Source organism: Enhydra lutris, unplaced genomic scaffold, assembly GCF_002288905.1.
Source record: "Enhydra lutris kenyoni isolate GAN:26980312 unplaced genomic scaffold, ASM228890v2 scaffoldscaffold1, whole genome shotgun sequence".
In the NCBI taxonomy this organism is placed as follows: domain Eukaryota; kingdom Metazoa; phylum Chordata; class Mammalia; order Carnivora; family Mustelidae; genus Enhydra; species Enhydra lutris.
Genome location: NW_019154085.1, coordinates 49,966,195 through 49,989,592, shown reverse-complemented (window position 1 = coordinate 49,989,592; position 23,398 = coordinate 49,966,195). Strand labels below are relative to the sequence as shown.

General features: G+C 37.0%; 1 protein-coding gene across 1 annotated transcript; it reads right to left on the bottom strand.

The window, feature by feature from the left end:
* Positions 1–6,877: 6,877 nt before the first annotated feature.
* On the bottom strand, positions 6,878–22,635 carry LOC111144968 (TNF alpha induced protein 6). The gene is made up of 6 exons (XM_022499605.1): positions 22,451–22,635; positions 18,332–18,469; positions 16,231–16,392; positions 12,593–12,821; positions 10,094–10,134; positions 6,878–7,380 (listed from the first exon to the last, which is right to left on the bottom strand). Exons 1-6 carry the CDS (start codon positions 22,542–22,544, stop codon positions 7,211–7,213), a joined length of 834 nt encoding a protein of 277 aa, XP_022355313.1. The 5' UTR covers positions 22,545–22,635; the 3' UTR covers positions 6,878–7,210.
* Between the last annotated feature and the right edge of the window lie 763 nt (positions 22,636–23,398).

The window sequence follows — 23,398 nt, the reverse complement described above, 5'->3', positions numbered from 1 at the left end:
ACAGGCAGAGGGAGAGGGGCACAGAGAAGTAGAAGTAGACTCCCCGCTGAGCAGGGAGCCTGATGTGGGGCTAGATCTCAGGACCCTGGGATAATGACCTGAGCGGGAGGAAGATCCTTAACCAACTGAGCTACCCAGGTGCCCCTGTTTTAGAAATTTTAAAAGCAACATAAAACATGAAAATAACCTGCCTTCTCACTAAGAGCCAGGAAAAAAAAAATTGAGAGAGACAAGTTGTAAAGTACATTTCTAAAAAAATTCCTTTTCAAAAAATGTTTTTTCCAAAACTTGAACTTGAATGTCATATTAAATAAAATGCTGAATATAGGGCACCTGGATGACTCAGTGAGTTAAGTGCCTGCCTTCAGCTTAGGTCATGATCCATGAGTCCTGGGATCAAGCCACAGCATCAGGCTCCCTGCTCAGTGGGGAGTCTGCTTCTCCCTCTCTCTCTGCCTCCTCCCCCATGCTCATGCTCTGTCTCTCTCTCTTTCAATTAAATAAATAAAATCTTTTTAAAAAAATACTGAATATATAGATATATGAACATCAGTACATTTGTTTTATTTTCAGAGAATGATATTGATAAAAAGATCACATTAAATTGAAAGTAAGCATTATTTTTTAAAAAAGGAACCTCCCAAAGCCACACATAAACATCACAAAGAAAAAAAAATTGAGAAATATTTATTTAATATTAATAATTATACCTGAGCATTTATTAAATTAAAAACATTCAGATAAAGTAAATTACTAAAACATAAGGAATACTAAATCAGACATGCAAAAGAATGCTAAATTGAATAAAGAAAATCAAGTTTAAAAAAATGGTTTACAAAGTCATTTAGGAATTTACTCAAAAAAAAAAAGTTATCTATACATATTGTAATTCTTCCCATCCAGTTATTTTTGTAGAACTCAGAATATAACCATAATGTATCTTAAACCTCAGAAGGAAGGTTTGTAAATGATTCAGTTGAATCTCCAGAAGTCATTATAACCTGTCTTTGACCCTGTGTATCCTCCTTTCACTATTTTATTGAGATACAGGAGAATCTAGGTCAGTGGTAATAGATGGCATTTAATATCATTCTAAATATTTCACACATCTGGGGCACCTAGGTGGTTCAGTTGTTGACTGTCTGCCTTCAGCTCAGGTCATGATCCCGGGGTCCTAGGATTGAGTCCCACATTGGGCTCCCTGCTCAGTGGGGAGCCTGCTTCTCCCTCTCCCACTCCCCCTGCTTGTGTTCTCTCCTGCTGTCTCTCTCTCTCAAATAAATAAATAAAATCTTAAAAAAAAATTTCACACATCTGAATATTATTTTCAGGAAAATCTTAGAAAATTTACATTAATCATCATCATCAATAGTAATAATACCTTATATATTAGAATGCATTATACTTTTCAAATTTACTTACATTTTCAATTTCCTGTTGAAATTCCATTCATTGAGATTTCCAAAGGAAACAAACAAAAAACAAAAAAATAATAAATTCTGCACTTGATCTTAGCCAAAAGGCCGAGAAGCGATAAAAAATAATAAATTCTAAAAAAAAAACAAAAACAAAAAACACCAACAACAAAGCCTATGGAGATGAGGAAAAGAGAGGAAAGAAAGAAAGAGAAAAGAGAGAAAAAATTTTGATGAACAAGGAAGTAAAAAGGTATTAGGTGTAGGCAGGAAAACATATAAACATAAACATTATACTAACCTTAAATAGGATTCAACTAATTTAATTTCTCTAGAAAAATAGCTATCTTCTGCCTACTGCTTCTTCTTGTTTATGCTTTGTCACCTTGAATTATACTTTAATTCCTCAAAGTCTAAGCATGAAAACTGATTGAGAAAATCACGTGAAAACGTGAAACTGATTAAGAGGTATATTAACTTTCTAAGATGCTTAAGGCAACACAAATTTACTATTTTATAATTCTGTAGTTCCAAAGTCCAACATAGGTATTTTGGGGTGAAAATCAAGCTGTCACCAGGGATGTATTCATTCTGGAAACTCTAGGGAAGAATTTCTATTTGCCTTTAACAGCTTCCAGAGTCCACTCACACACCTTGGTTCATGGCTCCTTTCTTTCATCTTTAAAACAAGTATTGCATCTCTCTGACCCAACTTCTCTTGTCACATCTCTTTCTCTGATTCTTTTTTTTTTTTTTAAAGATTTTATTTATTCGTCAGAGAGAGAGAGCGCACATACAAGCAGGCAGAGGCCGAGAGAGAAGCAGGCTCCCCGCCGAGCAAGGAGCCCAATGTGGGACCTGATCCCAGAATCCTGGGATCATGACCTGAGCCGAAGACAGCGGCTTAACCAGCTGAGCCACCCAGGCATCCCTGATTCTCTTTTTCTTATGTCTCCCTAATCCACTTTTAAAGAATCCTTATGATTACATTGGGCTAACCTGGACACTAGGCTAATCTCCCGTTTGAAGGAGCCATTAACTTAATCCTGTGGGCAAAGTCCCCTTTGCCACATAAAGTATCATATTCATAGGTTCTGGAGATTGGGATGTAAAATCCTGGGAAAGGGGGTGCTAGTCTGCTTACCACAAAAGCTTATATTTAAAGTCCCATTCTCTGACCACTACCTCCTGTCTCTCTGCTGCATCCCCCTCATCCTCTGATTCTACAATCCTTATGGGATCTTCACTTCATTGAGTCTACACTTCTTCACTGTCTCCCATTTCCTCAAACTCCCCTCTTCCCTTCTTATCAAAATAAATTCCATGGGTTATCATCACAGTCCCTCCTTTATGCAATCCCCTACTCCCTTGCCCATCTATCGTCCTACTTACTTGGTGAAAACCCAGCTCTGATGGCTCCAGGTCTCCCCCAATCTGTCTTTGTCTTTGTGTAGCTGAACATGACTGGAGGAAAACATAGCCTCGCTGACCAGCAAGTCAAGTCCATATCACAAATTTGACATGAGCTCTTGAGTCTGCCTGATACCCACATGGGATTTTTCTGGTCCATTCTCTTTCCCACTTTCCTAGAAGACCCTCTCATGCCTTCTCCTGTCTTCTCAAACCTCATACATTTACTTCTTCATCCTCACTCTTTTTTTTTTTTTCTTTTAAAGATTTTATTTATTTATTTGAGAGCGAAAGAGAGAGAGAGAAAGCACGAGTGGTGGGGCAGAAGGAGGGGAACAAGCAGACTCCCTGTTGAGCAGGGAGCCTGACACAGGGCTCAATCCCAGGACCCTGGGATCATGATCTGAGCTGAAAGCAGATGCTTAACGTGTGAACCACCCAAGTGCCCCTCTCCATACTCATTCTTGGCTCATGACTTAACTGTTTACTGAGAAATTCAAGACAAGCAGAAGAGAGCCCTGCAGATTCCCACATATCTCTCTGCAGGTAAGCTTCTGTCCTCACACTGTACCTTCTTCCTAATGGATCTTTGAAGTTAATCCAGGACATCATGATCTTGCATGTAGAAATCAATCTTTATTTCTAATAACTCTTAATTGAAGTCTAGTCATTTTCTTCAACTGTGAATGTAGGTAGTAAACCACAGTAGCAGGGCCTATGCTTTTGTCATGAGACAGTTTTTGTATTTACTTCAGAATATTGTACACATATGTATCACTATTTTAAAATTATGGTAGTTATGGGGCACCTAGGTGGCCAGTCGTTAAGCATCTGCCTTCCACTCAGGTCATGATCCCAGGGTCCTGGGATCAAGCCCTGTGTTGGGCTCCCTGCTCAGCAGGAAGCCTGCTTCTCCCTCTTCCTCTGCTCCTGCTTGTGTTCCCTCTCTTGCTGTCTCTCTCTCTGTCAAATAAATAAATAAAATCTTTTAAAAATAAAAGAAAAGATAATTATGGTGTTTATTAAGTACACTACTAGATATTATTTATAGCATTAATGTAGAAACACATGCATTAAAATATCACAGATTTTATTTTATTTGATTTTTTTAAAGATTTTATTTATTTATTTGACAGACAGAGATCACAAGTAGGCAGAGAGGCTGGCAGAGAAACAGGATGAAGCAGGCTCCCTGCTGAGCAGAGAGCCCGATTCCAGGCTCCATCCCAGGACCCTGGGATCATGACCTGAGCTGAAGGCAGAGGCTTTAACCCACTGAGCCACCCAGGCACCCACAGATTTGATTTGAAAGATGATTTTATAATGGTGTTTCAAAATAATTGATTTTCTTTGTACTCCTTTGTATTTTATGAATTTGAAAACAATACTGAGGGGATGCCTGGCTGGCTCAGTTGGTAGAGCATGCGACTCTTGATCTCAGGGTTATGTGCTCAAGCCTCACATTGGGAATGCAGCACACATAAAATTAAAAAAAATTAAAAATTAAATTAAATTAAATATAAAATAAATAAAACATAACATGAGAAGTAGTCATAGGTTTCAACTGTTAAAGGATACATGGCATAAGAGGGACTATGGGAAGGACCACCCATGCTGCTATCTAAAGCCAGTCCCTCCATTTGTGCACTAGAACCACTGTCCTTTGACCCAAGATGACAGACGTCCTCCTTTTACCCCTCTAGATCTATGCTCTGACTTCCTGCTTTGGACCACAGAGCTGATCTCTGTGAACAGCACTAGCCAGGTTTCCTCATATTCTGATTTCTCTTTGGGTTCAGGTAGTAGGAAGCACCAGCAGGACATTAAAGTATAGGAGGAGGGAGAAACTGGGGTATTTACCTGTGATCCCTTCCCAGAGACTTGGGTTGGCAGAACCGTATTCCAGCTTCTGTTGGGCAACCCTTTTCTATCAAGGAAGTTCACATTCTGGATTCATATATAACTGCCCTGATTTTTCTCTTCCAGGGTATCCTCCTTCTGTGATGAGCATTTAATGATTCACCATTCTTTGAGGGCTTTCTATAAAGTCAGCTCACATCTCTGTGATAATCTCTTCAGTTTCCCTCTTTTGACTGTGTCATCTCCTTCCTGCCAGGACCCTGACTACTGTCCAGAAAATGGCCCCAGCATCTCTCATTTCTCTAAGTTCATTCCCATCAAGAAAGTCTTCTTTCAACCCAGTTTTCCTGATGGCTCCATTTCCTTGATTGCCAGACTCACTGTCTCCCGTGATCTCCTCTACTTCACTCTACAGGAACACTCTGGTGGGCCTTAGCCTCCACCCCCCAAAGACTGCTCCTTAAGGTCACCAACAATCTTCCTGTTGCTGAAGCCAGTGGTTTTTCTTAGCACTCATCTTTGTAGATCTGCTGGCAGCATTTAACAGTTGATCACTTTCTCCTCCTTGATAGGTTTTCCATTAGGCTTCTAGGACCCCAAGGGATATTCCTTCTAATTTATCCTTTGCTCCTTCTCAGTCTTCTCTGCTAATCTTCCTCTTCCAGGTCTCAGTTCTTAGCCTTTTTTTTTTTTTTAATCTATACTCATTCCATTAGCAATTTTATTTATTTATTTATTTATTTATTTATTTATTTATTTGACAGACAGATCACAAGTAGGCAGAGAGGCAGGCAGAGAGAGAGAGAGAGAGAGAGAGGGAAGCAGGCTCCCCACCGAGCAGAGAGCCCGATTCGGGGCTTGATCCCAGCACTCTGGTATCATGACTTGAGCGGAAGGCAGAGGCTCCAACCCACTGAGCCACCCAGGTGCCCCTCCATTAGTAATTTAATAAGGAAGTCTCTATTTCTAACACATAGTGTACTAATTTATCATGTTTTATTATTGTTTCTCTCCTTGCCCCAGAACATAAACTCCCCAAGCCTGGGGATTTTTGTTCATTTGGTTCTTGAGTGTTTTCTAAGTGTCCAGAACAGTGCCAGGCACAAACATTTTTTTAAAAATTTAATTGGATAGTAACCATTACCCCTCATTTAAAAGGTAGCAACTATGACTTCTTCCTTCTATGAAAGCAAAGCCATAAAACAATAAGGAAAAAAAAGTTAATGAATAAACATATTAAGTTGTCATGGGACTATTCATTCTAAATGTAAATACAGGGGACTGAAGCAAGATCAGTAGGTATGACTGTAAATAAAATTTAGCTTTTAATAAAAATCATAAAAATCAAACTTCACATGAAATTGTAACATATATATGACAGACATGAAATTATATATCTGATATATACTGACTTCTTATAAGTCAATAAAAGATTATGTAATTAAAAAATGGGTGAAAGACATGAAAAAATAATTCACAAAAGAAATAAAACTGATCAAAAATATATAAACCGACCATCAATCTCACTAGAAATTCAAACCATAATGAGATGTTGCTTTTGCCCATAAAAGAGAAAATTTTATTTATTAAAAGCTGTACATTTACTTTATTATTATTATTTTTTAAAGATTTTATTTATTTATTTGACAGACAGAGATCACACGTAGGCAGAGAAGCAGGCAGAGAGAGAGGGGGAAGCAGGCATCCTGCTGAGCAGAGAGCCCGATTCAGGGCTTGATCCCAGGACCCTGAGATCATGACCTGAGCCAAAGGCAGAGGCTTTAACCCACTGAGCCACCCAGGCGCCCCTATTTTATTATTTTTTAAAGTAAACTCCGCCCCTCCCCCCCAACGTGGTGCTTGAACTCATGACGCCAAGATGAAGAGTTGCGTGTTCTTCTGACTGTGCCAGCCAGGGGCCCTAAGAAAATTCTATTTTAATTAATATCTGAGCCAGTAATTCTACTTCAAGGACCCTATCCCAAATAATTAGAGAGCTGTACAAATATGTATGTTCAAGGACATTTATTGCAGCAATATTTTTGAAAGCAACTTTAAATTCCCACAGTAGAGACAGGCTTAAATAAAGTATGGAAGAATTATACCATGGAATATTTTACAGCTGTTCAAAATTATGTTTTTGCAGAATACTTAATGATCCAGAAAATGCTTAAGCCATAAAATTCAAAGTTAAAAAAACTCAGATATAAAACTGTACATGGAGCCGGATTCCAAAATTTCAAGTACAAATACATATAGATACATATATACATATACCACAAATTGAAAAATAACTAAAAGAAAAATATATAAATGTTAATGTTTGTTATTTTTATGCAGTGGGATTATGAGAGATTTTATTTTCTCATTTAAAGTTTTCTATATTTTCCAATTTTCCCAAAATTATCAGGGATTGCTTTTCACATTTAGAAAATAAATAAATGCTATTAATAATAATATAAAAGTAAGATCAGAGGGGTTCCAAAAGATACAAATGTAAACAGTGAGTGTCCTTTTTTGTTGTTTTATAAATGGCTAAATCTTCCAGCTAAGAAGTTTTTATTTCCGGTAGAAGTAGTACTTGTGTTTCTTCCTTGACTGGATTTGGATAGCGGATCCACTGCAACGTACTTGATTTGGAAACCTCCCGCAGTCACTGAAGCATCACTGAGAAACTTCAAGGTCATGACATTTCCTGGGGAGGAGGAGGAGTGCAAAAGAACAAAGATGTTACTCTGCTTTGATTTGGCTGGCAGTCCAGAGACTCATCATTCTTAGAGGAGAATATAAAAATTCATGAACCAGGGACACGTGGGTGGGCCAGTCGGTTAAGCGACTGCCTTCGGCTCAGGTCATGATCCTGGGTCCTGGGATGGAGCCCCGCATGGAGCTCCCTGCTTGGCAGGGATCCTGCTTCTCCCTCTCTCCCTCCCCTGCTTGTGTTCCCTCTCTGGCTGTATCTCTCTCTGTCAAATAAATAAATAAAATCTTAAAAAATAAAAAATCTCCAGTGAAATGTTGAATAGTACAAGAAAAGAAAATCAGAAACAATCATCTTTAGGATGTTAAATATTCGTACATGATAAATTATGGTACATCCATATAGGGACCTAGTAGGCAGTCGTTAAAACGAATTTGAGGGGCGCCTGGGTGGCTCAGTGGGTTGAGCCTCTGCCTTTGGCTCGGGTCATGGTCTCGGGGTCCTGGGATTGGGCCCGCATAGGGCTCTCTGCTCAGCAGGAAGCCTGCTTCCTCCTTTCTTTCTGCCTGCCTCTCTGCCTACTTGTTATCTCTCTCTCTCTCTCTCTCTCTCTCTCTGTCAAATAAATAAATGAAATCTTTTTTTTTTAAAGATTTTATTTATTTATTTGACAGACAGAGATCACAAGTAGGCAGAGAGGCAGGCAGAGAAAGAGGTGGAGGCAGGCTCCCTGCTGAGCAGAGAGCCCAATGCGGGGCTCGACCCCAGAACCTTGGGATCATGACCTGAGCTGAAGGCAGAGGCTTAACCCACTGAGCCACCCAGGCGCCCCTAAATAAATGAAATCTTAAAAAAAAAAAAACGAATTTAAATGATCTACATACTGTATGCTGACTTGGAAATATGTCCATGATATCTGTGTATACCATGTTTATAAAATACAGGGAAACACCTGGAAGGATAATCACTACACAATCATCCAGTGCCTTTCTTGGGTGGGCAGAGATGGGGTGGTTATATTCTTACTTTATATACCATTTATTAAAGTGGTATAGTTTCTGGGTAGTTTTTAGTTCATTCATTTTCTGGTCTTGTTTTTTAATACAAATATCCTGGGGTGAGTAAGCACATATTTAAGACGAAAACTAGACCAAAATGTTAACAGCATTAAACTTGACTGGTAAGATTATACTTCAAATGTATTTTAAATCTTTTTCTATTTCTTGATATCAATTTCCTCCTCTTACTTTTTTGCTAAATCTTTGGCTGTTTGTTTAATTGTGTTCTCTTCTGTGTGTTGATTTGTTTCTCTTTGAATAATAAACGGTGTGGGTTTTTTTTTCTTGCAGTAGTGTTAAAAAAACAACACTGTTTTGATTATGCTAGCAGTTAAGTTTTTTCTGTTTTAGACAAAACAAGAAAAAAATGTGAAGTTTCAGGCTTTGATTCTCTGTTTCTTTCTTTCTTTTTTTAAAAATTGGATTCTTATCCCCCAACTAACTCCTACGGATGGCTCCTATCTACTTTTAACTTTCTGTTAACGTAAAATACGTTCTCAAGAAGAGAATGAGATAAACAGTTTAATGGGCTGCCCTTACCAGGGAGATTATAACAGAGAATGAATGAATAATTTTTAAGCATTAATCATTCAAGGATTGAATAAGAAGTTTTATTTCTTTTAATATTGATGCATAAATGAGAATTTAATGAGAATTTCGTGCCTTCAGGCTAGGGTGTGGGAGTAATTTAGCTAGTAGTATCTGAGCTTAAGGACTACTTAGAAATTACAATTCTGTGTTATTTTGTTGTTTTTAGTTGCAGAAACACTGTGATAACTTTATGACTTGGAGGAAAAAAAGAGCAAGTCAGAATGCCAACTACTAGTGCTAAGGATGGAAATAAAAAGAAAACAACAAAAACACCTAAGAAAGTGAAGGTTCTTAGCCAGAAAATAGCAGTATGGGGCAATGGCAGTGGCATTTCTTCTGGATATAAATATATATGACTACAAGCTCATTGCTTGAGGTACATTGCATGGGACAAAATCACAAAAGTAATTGGTAGGAGTTAAAAAGATTTGGAACACTTTGCCAACCATAGCTAGCCTTTTGAGATTTACTATGCATAATTAGCATATTAAAAGCTCTCTGACATCTTCCAATAAAGAGACCTGTTTAACATAGTTTAAACCCATGTTTCCCCAGTTCCCTTGGCCTTAATGTTCTTTTCTCATGCAACACCTATTAAAAATGTTTCATAGAGCTGCTCTTCACAACACTGTGGGGAATGCTGTCCAAAGATAAAAATGCAGTTAAGTGTGATGTAACATTTTTTCAGTGACCGAAGATATTTTTAACAACTTTAATACTTTTGAAAATACCTCTCAATCCTTTATTGATAAAAAACTTTGGTCTTTTATTTCCACATTTTATGGATGTCATAACCCATAGCAAAATTCAGGGATTTACAGACTCAAGACCATCTCAGACTGCATTCCTTCACCTTATGAGTCTACGCATTTTTGGTGTAAGGGGTTGGCGTTAAGTCCTAAGTATAAACACTACATTTTGCAAACTGGTAAGCTACATCTGACCCAATGGTTCTCTTGACTTTAAAAAGTTAATAGTAATGACTACTGGGTTCTTCACTTTCAGTGACAATATGGAAAAACAAATCATAGTCCTACGTCTCAATTTAGAGCCATTACCTGTGCTAACGATGTCTTCTGGAAGTTCATCTCCACAGTATCTGAAAGGAAATTTAAAAAAAAAAGAAGTCACACAGAAGAATATTACACGGCTATTAAGTGGCTCTGACCTGTAATTAAAGTTCTTTATTTTTCCTAAGTAATGTCTCGTTTTCCTATTATTTAAAACTTTTTATTTTTTTTAACTTGAATTTGTAAGGGAGAAGAAGGATTAAAACAAAGTTTGTTGTTTCAAATAACCTGAGAATATAAACGAGATTCTTAAAAAAGGACATATAGCATTTCTACTGTGTGTACTTGCAAAATTATTTGTGTAGTAGACAATTTTAATCTCTCTGGAAAAATTTTAAATTTGATTCTGATTGATCCTATGAAGTTTCTTCATGGTTAAAGAGGAATATGTGTATGGCTGATAGTATTACTAATTTGAATTCTAGAGTAGACTGATTTGAATGTGGAAAATTATGTTGGACCTTACAAGAGGGACTGGTTTTTATCTGAATTGACTTGAAAGGAGCTTCTTTGTACATTACATTAAAGGGAAGAATTTATCATAAAAATCCGATAAGTGACAAATTAGTCTATGGAAAACCTTTTAAAAAAAACAGTATATGATTTTATCTAGGGCTGTAATTGATTTGTGAAACTAGGTTTAGAATGAAAATATCATCTTGACTTTCAAGGTAGGATGTCCGTTCTTTCAACAAATGTTTTGCTCTTAATTTCTCCAACCCTGCTTCATCTATAGCAGTAGTCTGTCAGCTAAAAAGCAGAATAAAACAAAACCAAACCAATTTCCCTCCAAAAGTTGTTACTCGTGTATGCAAGAAATGTGTTTCTTTTTCTTGGTGTTTAAGTTACACATTTCAAAGTCACAACAAACTACTGAGTCTGTCATTTTTAATTATTTTAATAATTTTAATCATTACCATTTTCTTTTATTAAATTACTGTCATGGATAATGGAAAATTGATAACTGATAGTCTGTTGATACTGGATAGTCTCAGATACACGTTATTAAGTGGGGGGCTAAATAAATAAAACACATAATTATATACGCTTTGATTTGTAATATTTTGTGAGACATTCAAAGGTTAAACTATATTGAAGATTCAGAATGACAACACAGAATGTTTTGTCCCAGGATGTTGAAAACCCAAGGGAGAAATATTGAGGAAAGGAGCACTTGTTTTTTATGTCAAAGAAAGCTATTTCAAAGAAGATTTCCACTGCACGTTTAGGTAAATTTTGTGAGAGAAGGGGCTATACTTTGCTTAATTCTTTACTTCCTTTTTTTTTTTTTAAGATTTTATTTATTTATTTGACAGAGAGAGATCATAAGTAGGCAGAGAGGCAGGCAGAGAGAGAGGGGGAAGCAGGCTCCCTGCTGAGCAGAGAGCCTGATGTGGGGCTTGATCTCGGACCCCGGGATCATGACCTGAGCCGAAAACAGAGGCTTTAACCCACTGAGCCATCCAGGCACTCCTATACTTTGCTTAATTCTTATATTCATAATGCTTAGCACAATACTTTGTACACAGAAGGAAGATAATAATTAAGAATTTATAATTATTTTTAGGAGGTTGATAGAAATTAGAATACTTAAAACCCTCCAACAAATTTCTCAATTCACATGTGTCCTCTTCTTCCCATTGTTAATGAAATACTGAGGTCTTTTTATTTTTTTTTATTTGTTTGAAAAGTTTTATTTATTTAAGTAATTTCTATACCCCACATGGGGCTTGAACTTACGACCCCAAGATCAAGAGTCACACACTCTTCTGACTGAGCCAACCAGGCACCCTGAAGTCTTTTTTTTATTATTATTTTTTTAAAGATTTTATTTATTTATTTGACACAGAGAGATCACAAGTAGGCAGAGAGGCAGGCAGAGAGAGAGAGGAGGAAGCAGGCTCCCTGCTGAGCAGAGAGCCCGATGCGGGGCTCGATCCCAGGATCCTCAGATCATGACCCAAGCCACAGGCAGAGGCTTTAACCCACTGAGCCACCCAGGCGCCCCCAGCCCTCAAGTCTTTTTAAATAGACTATTTAATTCTTACAACTTAATAGTAATCAAAAGGCAGCTGTCACTATTTTAATTATAAGAACATGTAGCAGGTGACTGGCTTCACATACTAAGAAAAGTCTTTGGGTTTGCCTGGGTGGCTCAGTGGGTTAAGCCTCTGCCTTTAGCTCAGGTCATGATCTCAGGGTCCTCAGATGGAGTCCCACATTGGGCTCTCTGCTAGGCAGGGAGCCTGCTTCCTCCTCTCTCTCTCTCTCTCTCTCTCTACTTGTGATCTCTCTCTGTCAAATAAATAAAATCTTTAAAGAAAAAAAAAAAGAAAAAGAAAAATCTTTGTTAAAAAAGGATATGGTGTTGCCAGGGAGTAAAAATACTAGAGAATCAATAACTGTGGGGAACACTGAAGAAAATTAAAGAAACATCAAACAAGATATTGAAGGTATTTTTAACTCTTTATATGGGGAAACACGTACCTTCCCACAAAACCATGGACATCATCGTAACTGTCATATATTTCAACATAGTCAGCCAAGCAAGCTGGGTCATCTTCAAGGTCAAAGTCCAAAAAGCTCAGGTGAATACGCTGACCATACTTGAGTCTAATGTGCCAGTAACAGATCTGGTTATCATCGTACTCATTTGGGAAGCCTGGAGATTTAAAAATTCGCTTTGGATCTGTAAAGACACCACCACACTCCTTTGCTAAAATGGATAAAACAAACAAACAAACAAAAGAAACAAAAAAGGAAAGAAACCATTAGAAAAAATATTATCCGTATTTTAAAATGATATGCACTTCCTAGTGCCTATTTATTACTTTTAATAAAATATTAAATATATATACTTACAGCTAAAGAATAAATGAATATTTTCATTATTCATTGGTAAATTCTTTCAAATGAATATACACTGAATTTGTATGAAATGAAAAGAAAAATGACAAGAAAAAATAGCAATTTAATTAATTGTGCTCTTGTACTTTTTTTGTATTTTATCTTTTCAGCTTAGAATGCACAAGCCTCAGGGCACCTGGCTGGCTCGGGGAGCGTGCAACTCTTGATCTTGGGGTTGTGGGTTCAAGCCCCATATTGGCTGTAGAGATTACTTAAAAATAAAATTTTTTTTTTTTTTAAAGAATGTACAAGTCTCAGATGTATATGTTCATGTATTTTGATGAATATGTATACGCTGTTACCAACAGCCCAATCAAGATGGCTGCGATTTTGTCCTGTGGTATCAACACTGTGTTTTCAGGGACTTTTTAGAATAATGAGTCCAGGGGCGCCTGGGTGGCTCAGTGCTTAAGGCCTCTGCTTTCGGCTCAGGTCGTGATCCCAGGGTCCTGGGATTGAGCCCTGCATCGGGCTCTCTGCTCAGTGGGGAGCCTGCTTCCTCCTCTCTCTCTGCCTGCTTCTCTGCCTACTTGTGATCTCTGTCTGTCAAATAAATAAATAAAATCTTAAAAAAAAAAAAAAAAGAATAATGAGTCCAATAAATTCTGTTTGGAAAATCATTATAGAATTTCAGAGTCACAAGAGACCTTGAAGGTCACTCTAATCCAGTTAAAAGGAATAATTTATTATCATTTTATACTCCTTTCACTGGCTTTAAACTAACACCTTAATCCTAATATTTGAGGATTTGACAAAGATATTCACGTTTGTTTTTTCAAGTCATTTATTATTTTACAGATTTCTGCCATGCCTTATAACCTGGAATGAGAACAATCAAACAACCTCTGCCAGAACCCATGATTTTACTGGGTGACCTGGAACGAAAGGTATGGAAAACCTCTGGTTAATTTTGATTTCGGATCAAATAAGCATCTACCATCTGGAAACTCAAAAATAATGTGAATGGTGGTGGTGGTGACTGTGGGTAGCATTCCAAGACATTTTTCATTGTATCAATCAGAGGCTTTTTCCAAGAATATTATCCTTTGGAAAAGATCCTTTAAAAAAAAAAAGTGTTAGAATTCTTAATATCATAGAAGGTAAGGAAGCTTATCTCCCCCAGGGCCAAACAGGATCTTAGGGAAAGTGACAAAAGAAGGTCAAGGAATCTAGTCTGATCTCTGTACCAGTCAATACTTCATTTTCTTCCCTGGTAAAGTAAATATAACCATGCCTCTCCTATTACCTACTTCACAACATTATTCTAAGGATAGTAACATGGAAGATAACTTCAGGGTGTTATGTAAAATGTAAGCTGTTCTTATTGTCTTATTCAATATTACGTGACAGTTTGTATGTGTACATAACATGTGCAATGCCAGTTTTTGGAGTGATTTGCTCTGTCCTATGCCATCCTATCTTTGTTGTCTATACCATTAGATTAGGAAACAGTTCAAATATTGAACAATTTGATTGTCTATTTAGCCATTCAGCTCTATATTTTATTGAGCAATGGATAGTCATTGGTTTATTTTTATGATACCATTATGATTTCTTCATTACAATTATTTTTCATTGAACTGTTCCTCCGCCAGTACTAGTTCAGGTGGTCCCCAGTCCCCTTCAGGTTCACCACATCCTAAAAAATCAGCATGTCACTGAATCCAAAAGTAAGCTGAGAACAGAGTAAGAAGAAGTCTCCCAAGATTCTGTACAAGTATTCCCAGAGTAAAAAGGATTCTGCCTTGATGAGAGACAAAAGCAATTTATAAAAATTTTTAAGTTAAGGTGGCATCCTTATAAAAAGGCAAGGAAATACTGTAAGAACTCTCTATTAGCACTTCTTTATCTCCCCTAGAGATAAATTTCCCCTATGGAAATGATTGAATAGATGCTCAGAGATCCTAAACCTTATCAAGCAAAGGAAGAATCAGAGAACATACTTGGAAATAGAAGTGTCTCTTTAGAGTCAAAAGAAAGTTGCTTGTGTAAATATACTGATGAAAAAGGAAGAGAGGAAGAGGGAGGAAAGAAGATATACAAACTATTAACAATAACTAAATATAGAATTAAATATAACATAAGGTTTAAGTATGTGAAAATGATTTGAAAATTATAGCCCTATATAAATGCACTACACATATTTATTCATATTTTTGTCTTAAGTGGGAATACATGATGGCTCTAGGCAAAATTCTTTTCTATGTAGAATACACATTATTTTGAGATAAAGCTTAGTTACAAACATGAGAAACTATTCTCCAATGATTAATATCATTGAATAATAAATTCTATAGTAACATGCTAGAACTTCACTATAACTCACTGTATCTTCACTATAGGGACTTTCTTATAAGGCAGATTGAAACAGAACACCTGAGGATGCTTGTGATCATAAACATTAGGCAGACTTGGAACATATTATAATTCTTCGTAGTATCATGCTGGGGGAAATCCATCCAAAAAAGAACAATCTATTTTTTCTCTAAAAACATGAACAAAAAATAGCTCTTTATAGTAGTTATGTTGAATTAATTTTCTCTTTAAAGTTTTCCTAGCTACAATCAACCATGGGAAAATACGAATAAAAATATACTATATAAAAATAACTAACTAGAATATCCAGCATGTAATTGTGAAAACAAACCATAGAGTGAGAGTTGCTCAGTTTGGAAGTTTAAGAATTTATGCACAAGAATATCAGGGGAAGAGTTTCTTTTGTCTCTTTCTTCCCCCATTCTATCAAAGGGGAAATTTTGAACAGTTAACATTTGGTAGTATCACTTTGTTGTTTTAGCTAATTAACTGTGACAAGTTTATAACCCACTTTTTTTTTTTTTTTTTTTTTTTTGCCTTTGTGGTCGGGAATAGAAAAAGATGTGGCATAGAAAAGATCTGAATCTGAGACCCTGCCTGCCTGCTGACTATTGGATGTTTGATTTTGGTAAGTTATTAAGCTCTTCAACTTTCAATGTCCTGATTTCTAAAATGGGTATAACAAGAGCTTCTTGCAGAGTCATCATGAATATGGACAGCGTGGAAGAGGAGCAGCAGGCAGGGTCTGGCCCAGCGTAACGGTTCCGTGAATGGTTGTTGTTATTAAGAATTATCATCACCAAGTTGATTTATCTCTGGGAGAAGGAGCCATTTATATTTAGTAACCTCTTAGTAACATGTAACTGTTTTGGCAAAGTATAAAATTATTATTTGTAACAAACCTTGTGGGTTGTAGCAATAGGCATCCCATCTTTCACTCCTATTAAGACGGACTCCGTAATCAATAATCCCAGTTTTTCCAAATCCACAGTTGGCCCCTGGTTTCACAATGGGGTATCCCACTCTGCCCTTGGCCATCCACCCAGCAGCACAGACATGGAATCCTGCAAGAGAAGGAAAGGATTATGGGCTAACTGGTAAACCCCCTCAGCTGAGTGAAGGTCATCTTAACAAAAGTAGCCCCTTCTCAACTGCCCAAAGCCTGGTAAGTACAAGGAGAGAAACTATTTTCTTTTCTCTTCTTTTCATTTTTTTGAAAAATGCTATTCTTAAAAAATAAAGTTTGAGTACATATAAAATGTAACATCCGATTTTTACTAGAAAATGCCGTCCTACTTGAAAAAAAAAGAGGAAGTTGGACTGGAAATCATAATACCATGAATATGAAAAATCCAAGTTCACAGCTGGCTTCTTTTCACAAATGACCTATTGAGTGCCATGAAATAATTTCTGAAATTACCATTGATCCTGGAAAACAATTTTTTTTCAAATGATAATTTAAGTAGTTTCTATTTCAGGATCAATTAAAATTTGCTAATATTTTAAGAAATTTGAATAGGGATAAACATATTCATAAATTTTGAACAAAGCCTCAGCCCTGTGTTCCTTGCCCAGCTTCAGAGCCTGTCTAAGTATTTGACATTGCCGTCCAAGAGCGGTTTTACTGAAGGTCCAGGACAGCCAGTAATGGCCCTGGTCTTTGTACCCATGGTTCCACGTACTGCGTCATGCACAGCTCTGTGGGTCTAGACTGAGCAATGTGCTGGGCAGACTTTAGGGATTTTTAGAGAACAGTTTTATTTTTATCCTGAGTAATATTTAATAGTAACATAAGCTTTGCTATTGTCTTTTTTTTTTTTTTTTTAATCAACAAAGGGGTTTCTTCAATGGAGAAGAGAGTTCTGAATGGGGGTGGCTTTTGGATTCTCCTGTAAAACCACCATGAGAGATGGTCGTGGTGCTTTTTTTTTTTTTTTTAAGAAGGCACTAGCACGGGTGCCTGGGTGGCTCAGTGGTTAAAGCCTCTGCCTTCAGCTCAGGTCATGATCTCAGGGTCCTGGGATCGAGACCTGCATCGGGCTGTTTGCTCAGCAGGGAGCCTGCTTCCTCCTCTCTCTGCCTGCCTCTCTGCCTACTTGTGATCTCTGTCTGTCAAATAAATAAAATCTTAAAAAAAAAAAAAAAAAAAGAAGGCACTAGCACTAGTCAATCACTTTGTTTGCACCAGGTCTCCTGACATGACCTCAGTTTCTTTTTCCTACCATCTTACAAGCTGCTTATCTTCCTTTTGATCCTAAAGTACAAATGCATTCTCCCACTTAACTTAAAGAAATTGAGAAACAGGGGTACCTGGGTGGCACCGTTGGTTAAGTGTCTGACTCTTGGTTTCAGTTGGGGTTGTGATCTCAGGGTTATGAGATGGTGACCTGCCTGGGTCTCTGTGCTCAGAGTGGAGCCTTCTTGGAATACTCTCTCTCCCTCTCTCTCCCTCTCCTTCTTCTGCCCTTCCCTCACCTCCCCTGCACAGGGGCACTCGAGCATGTGCACATTCTCTCTCTCTCTCAAATAAATAAATAAATCTTTAAAAAAACATATTTTGAAAAAAAAAAAGCCACTAAATTCAGTATTTCTTCTACAAAGAAAATTTCTTTATAAAACTCAACATAATAACATTTAACAGCTGAGGAAACCCATACTCAGAAGTTAAGAAAAGATAGAACAGTATGAAAAATGAATAGAAGTGGCATTAAAATTAATGAGGAATTGAAATGATGTTGAGACAGCAATGTCTTTGTTTTTTTACTTCTATTATAGTAGCTCACAGTGGGTTGTGACCCCAAATAAGTTGCTAGCACTAAGACCTTTCCACTGGCTCTAGGCAGAGAAGATGGAGAAGCCAGAGAGTAGACATATCATAGGGGCTTAGAGAAGCATTGGAAGGACTGAGAGAGAAATCTTATGAAGGGGATATAGAAAAGGTGGAGGGTTTTTTTTTTTCCCCCAAAGGTGAAAAAGAAGAAAAATCATCGTCAAATTAGTTACCAATTTTTCTGGCTGCCTCTACTTGCTTGTAGGTGGCGAGTCGGCCGCCTTCATATTCGCACACTGCCTTGGCTTCTGCGTAGGTGAGCTTGTACTTGCCAGCGCGCGCTTCTCTGTGGTACACACCTGCTGCTTGTTCTGTGAATTCACACAATGTTGTAAGTATGCTGTGATCCATTCTTGTGGAACAAGGGAAATTTTGTGGCGTCATCTAGAAGATTGCATCAGCTATTGTTCCTGCCAAAGAGTTTCCCGGGTCAGTGACCTAGGGTGGCTAAGTTTTCATTGTTAGAAAGCTTTGAAAAAAAATATGAATGAGGGGAATTTTAGGGGACATAGGAGAAACTTGAGGCTAAATTATGTGTCCTGAACTGATGGCCTGAAAGAAACCTGTAAGGCAACTATGTAACCTGTAAGGATAGTATTTCCACACTATCAAAAAGTGACAAAGTTTTGACTTTTTTTGGCTTTCTTTTAAATCAAGTAAAAACTTGGAAAGATAAACAATGGGGGGAGGGAATGAAAGTAAAGGCAAAAGAAACCAATGAAAATTGATCCATTATGTAGGCTCACAATGATGGAGAAAAATAATCCAAAATATCCATTTGAGGGAAATGACTAATGCAGTGTGATTGAGAATTTAGTAAACAAATCAAAAACTGAGGAAAGGTTTAAAGAATCCAAAGAAAATAAAGACTGCGTTAAGGGGGGGGGAGATTCAAACACAGCAGAGAAAAAATTGGGTACACCAAACTACCAGCATGTTGTTCCCAGCATATTTTAGGGAGTAAGTCATAAGCGAATTGTCTTCCAGTAGATCACTGTTTAAATTGTTTTGAGTTTGGAGTGCATTTTGCCATAGAAACAATGTGACAATTTTTCTAGGACAATAATCATAACATTAGCTCTCATTGTTCTGTGTAGACCTTCAGATTATGGTCAAGTCTTTGTACCCTAACCTGTACAATCAGCTACCATTAAGATCATTTCCAATGAGACCACATATTCCTTGGCATTCAGCAAGGCGTGAATCCAGTAGTAGTGCTCCCTCTCCTCCCCAGGCTAAAGCTGACACCCCCACAGTTGAATAGGAGATGCTGCTTGTCACCTGCCCTGTTTCTCTGGACTGCAAGGGATCTGTTCTTATACGTTATATGGTAACATCCCATCACTTAAGCGCTGAAGACCTTAGTCAATCTGATGCTCATAGGTCAGGGAACACAAGGAACATCAACGTTATCTTCCTGTTTGAAAGTCGCCTACTGCCCAAGTGTCCTTCATATTGGTAAAACCTCATTAACTAAAGTTCCGCTGGTTTCCAATTTGGTTATTTTGAGAACATACCATGAGGTTTGCTAAGTGCTGTGGGTCAAGTCCACTTCTCAGGGCAACTCGGACACTAGTGGGCAATGGAAGTACTTTTATTTTGCAGTATAAGAGTACTAAGGCTTTTAGTAGAGAAGGGAGACATGTTGAATTTACTTATGGATCATATTAGAGATTACCAAAAATGTTTAAAATTGTACCTATTCCCTGACAATACAGACTACAAGATCTTTATTAGTAGGAATTATTTTAATGTGTGCAAATGTTTCTCAAACTAAGATTTCCTTGTCTTTCACTCCCTAATCAAAATATGACATTCATAGGGAAAAAATTAATTAACAGAGCAGTTTTTGAAAAATAATTTTAAGTTTTCCTCCCAGTAATTTTTCTTAAATTTTTGGTAACTAGAACTCGTCTAGTAATGAGATGGTTGGTAACTTAAATGATAGAAAAGTCTATGCTATCATTTTAAATTCATTAAATAATGTTAATATTCTACATTTTTCCTGAAAGAGTGACAAACTTCCTATTATTTTGCCTTATGAGTGGTTGAGAACTCTGGTACCTATTTGACAGTTTTAAGCACACATTTATTTGAAAGCATTGATCAATTCAGAATTTTAAATTACGAAGATGGTCCTTTGTACCTAATTTAAAAAGTTTTACCTTTCAGAAGGAATAATAATTTATTCATTTTTAGAGTCCCTAGTCATTCATTAAAACTGAGTATTTAACCACTACTTTTTTTTCTGTTAGCATGGGACAACAGTAGCATGTTGGCTCCAGTCTCTCCTCCTGGTTCTTCACTGGATGAGTTGTGTAACCTTGTACAAATTACTGCCTACACCTCAGTGTCTTCTTCTATCAGACGGGAATAATGTTGGCTATTCTGGGAATAAATAAATCATTAAAACCCACAAGCGTAACTTCTGGATCCTAGTAGGAGCTCATGATAGTGTCACTTGTCCTTCTTTTTTAGATTCAATACAATGGCTGAAAACAATCGCTTATCTGTGCAGTTTTGATTTTTATCATCTATGTAAATTAGTTGATGTGTCTTATCTTTATATTACAAAAATTACTATTTGAGGAATAGTAATTACTATTGGGGTCTGGAACTGGACCTGGAAGATACCAGAGTTAAAAATGAAACTTAGAGGTCCCATACTTTGACCTTCTCATTTTACTACTAGTGGAACTGAGACCAAGTTTGAAGCGCCTTGTTCGTGATAGCTGCTAACAGATTCCTGCCTTCCTATCCGGCTCTCTTCCTTCTCTAAATAGTTTTTAATACCATATTGACCTAACCAACTGTAAACAATTTGTGTTAGGCTGACTGGTCAATAATTTGTCCCAGATTGAAGCAATGTGCAATTACCCCGAGCCTCAGATTTGCAGCATACTATTAACATTTGGGTGTGCTTCTCTCTACCTCTAGGACAGAACTTCTATTGTCTATGTTCACATTTTTGTAATATACAGCATCACTTAAAAAAAAAAAACAACAGCAACAGTGCCAAATGGCTTGATCATTAAAGAGTTTCACAGCGTTTCAAGGTTTATGTATATGGATTTGACTCTTACTAGCTTTATGGCAGTTTTTTCCATTTCTAACAAAAGTGTGTATATTTTCTAAGGTTGCTGATGTGCAAGGAAAATAAACAAAGAGCCTTGTTCACTCCTCAAGAAAGTTCCAGACGCAGTTGTGGCCAAATGGATTGCCCTGTTCTGCATGAAACTAGTTCACTGGCTCAAGCTGAAAAAAGAGGGGGCAAGGCTGTGCATTGCAAATCGAGCTTTTTAATGAAATCCGCATGGCTGCAGTTATTACCAGAGAGAAACACGCTGAAAGGGAAAATATTCCACAACCATGTGCTGCTTACCAAGCATTAGAAAAAGATCTAGGTTAATTTTGCTTTCTCTGTATTTCTTTATTTCATACAAGAATTTGTCAGTTTTCTTCTTGAGTAATTAAACATTTTTTCACTATCAAACACAGTCATGAACATAAAGCAATATTAATTTGTGTCACGAGAAAACATTGTTTAGAGTACTATACAGGGTATTTTGGGTTTTCCTTATTTGGTCTTTTTTGGTCTATTGTTTATATTCAGGTTAAGCATATGTCATTCTTTACATTTAACAAAAGAAAACAGCAAAAGAAACTTTCCTGTTCTAACAAAAGGGGTAGAGAAGTATTTATATGGATAGCTCTCAAACAAAAGGAGTCAAAGTGGTGAGACTCCACTCAGAAATACAAAGTTTTTTCATTTGTTTTGTATTATAAGCTGGCTTTGCATCAAACTGGTCAAAAGATGTTTGGAAAAAGCAAGATATACATTACAGGTCAGAGTACACAGGCAAATGATTATAAAATCATTGTATATTCCAACTTACCTTTTACATTTCTGTTAAAGTTACCTGCTACAAAATCTGAATGCAAACACATCGAAATAGAAATAAAATACGGTGTTTTTATTTTGCTAAACCTTCCCTACCAAATACCATCGCATCTGCTTTGAAAATATATTTTCTCATATGGAATATAAATATTAACTTCCATTTTCTACTGAATAGTTCGCTTTATAAAAAAACTATTCTTTTTAATTTTAGAAGGCAAGAACAGTTTTTTTTTTAAAGGCACATGCATTCCAATAGCTGTTTTTCCTCAACATTTTCTTTGAAAACATCAGCCTTAAAACAGAACAAAAAACTTTCCTGCTTCAATTCACTTCTCCATCAATTCAAAGAAGTAACGTCCCCAAGAAGCAACTCATGAGTGAAGTTTCTTACCAAGCCATATGGAGTTATGAAAAATTCCGTTCTTGTATCCCCATCCATGAACCTCTTCCCACAGCAGGACAAATAAGTAAGTTAAGATGATCATATCTCAGCTGTAGAGACGTAATAGCCTGTTAGGGCTGCTCAGGGTAAGTTCTCAGAGCAGAGGCTGAAATGTGATGAAACATCTGGTTTCCACATCTTTTAAATGGTTTTTTTGGACTGTGAGGTCAGCAAGTATTCTCCAATGGCATTTTTCACTGTAGAGTTACACAATTAACTCAGTGTCTGAAGCAAATTCTCTGACTCATTTGCATTGGCAACCCAAACTAAGGATATAGAACCATCATCTACATTTTAAAATTCATCTACTCGGAAAGTGGTTTATTAATTCTGTCTGTCACAGACATTTCTCTATTAGGAAGTTTGTGTAACTTGGTGTACATTCAGCAATGATTAAAACAAAAATAAAAAACTTCAGTAGGGGTTTTAAGAGAAATCCTGTGTGTCTTATTTGCAGGAAATCAATTATGGAGCGTGGGGTTTAGGCTTAAACACTAATCTTGAACTTGATGCTGGTAATGTTACTGTAATTTTCCCCAAACATTGCCAAGCTTGTATAGAAAATTTAAAACAAAGGCGTGCGTAGTTTGGTGAACTCTAAACTGTATCCGGTGATGTAGGATATCTTTGCCTTCTGTCTGTGTTTGGCCTGGGGTTGGATCTGTTGCAGTCCTTGGTTTATTGTGGTCAGCAGGTAAATACATCAGCTTCCAGAAAAGGAGCTCCATTTCAGAGCTTTAGGACATTCCAGCAGCTTTGGGGCACCACAAATTCTTGAAGTTAGAGGAGAAAGATGGACGGGTAGCTAGTCAGAGTTGATAAGAATATGGCCCTAGGTTTCTCCAAACCACTCTAACTTTGAAGATGATCAAAACTAAAGGTAATCATTATTAGTAG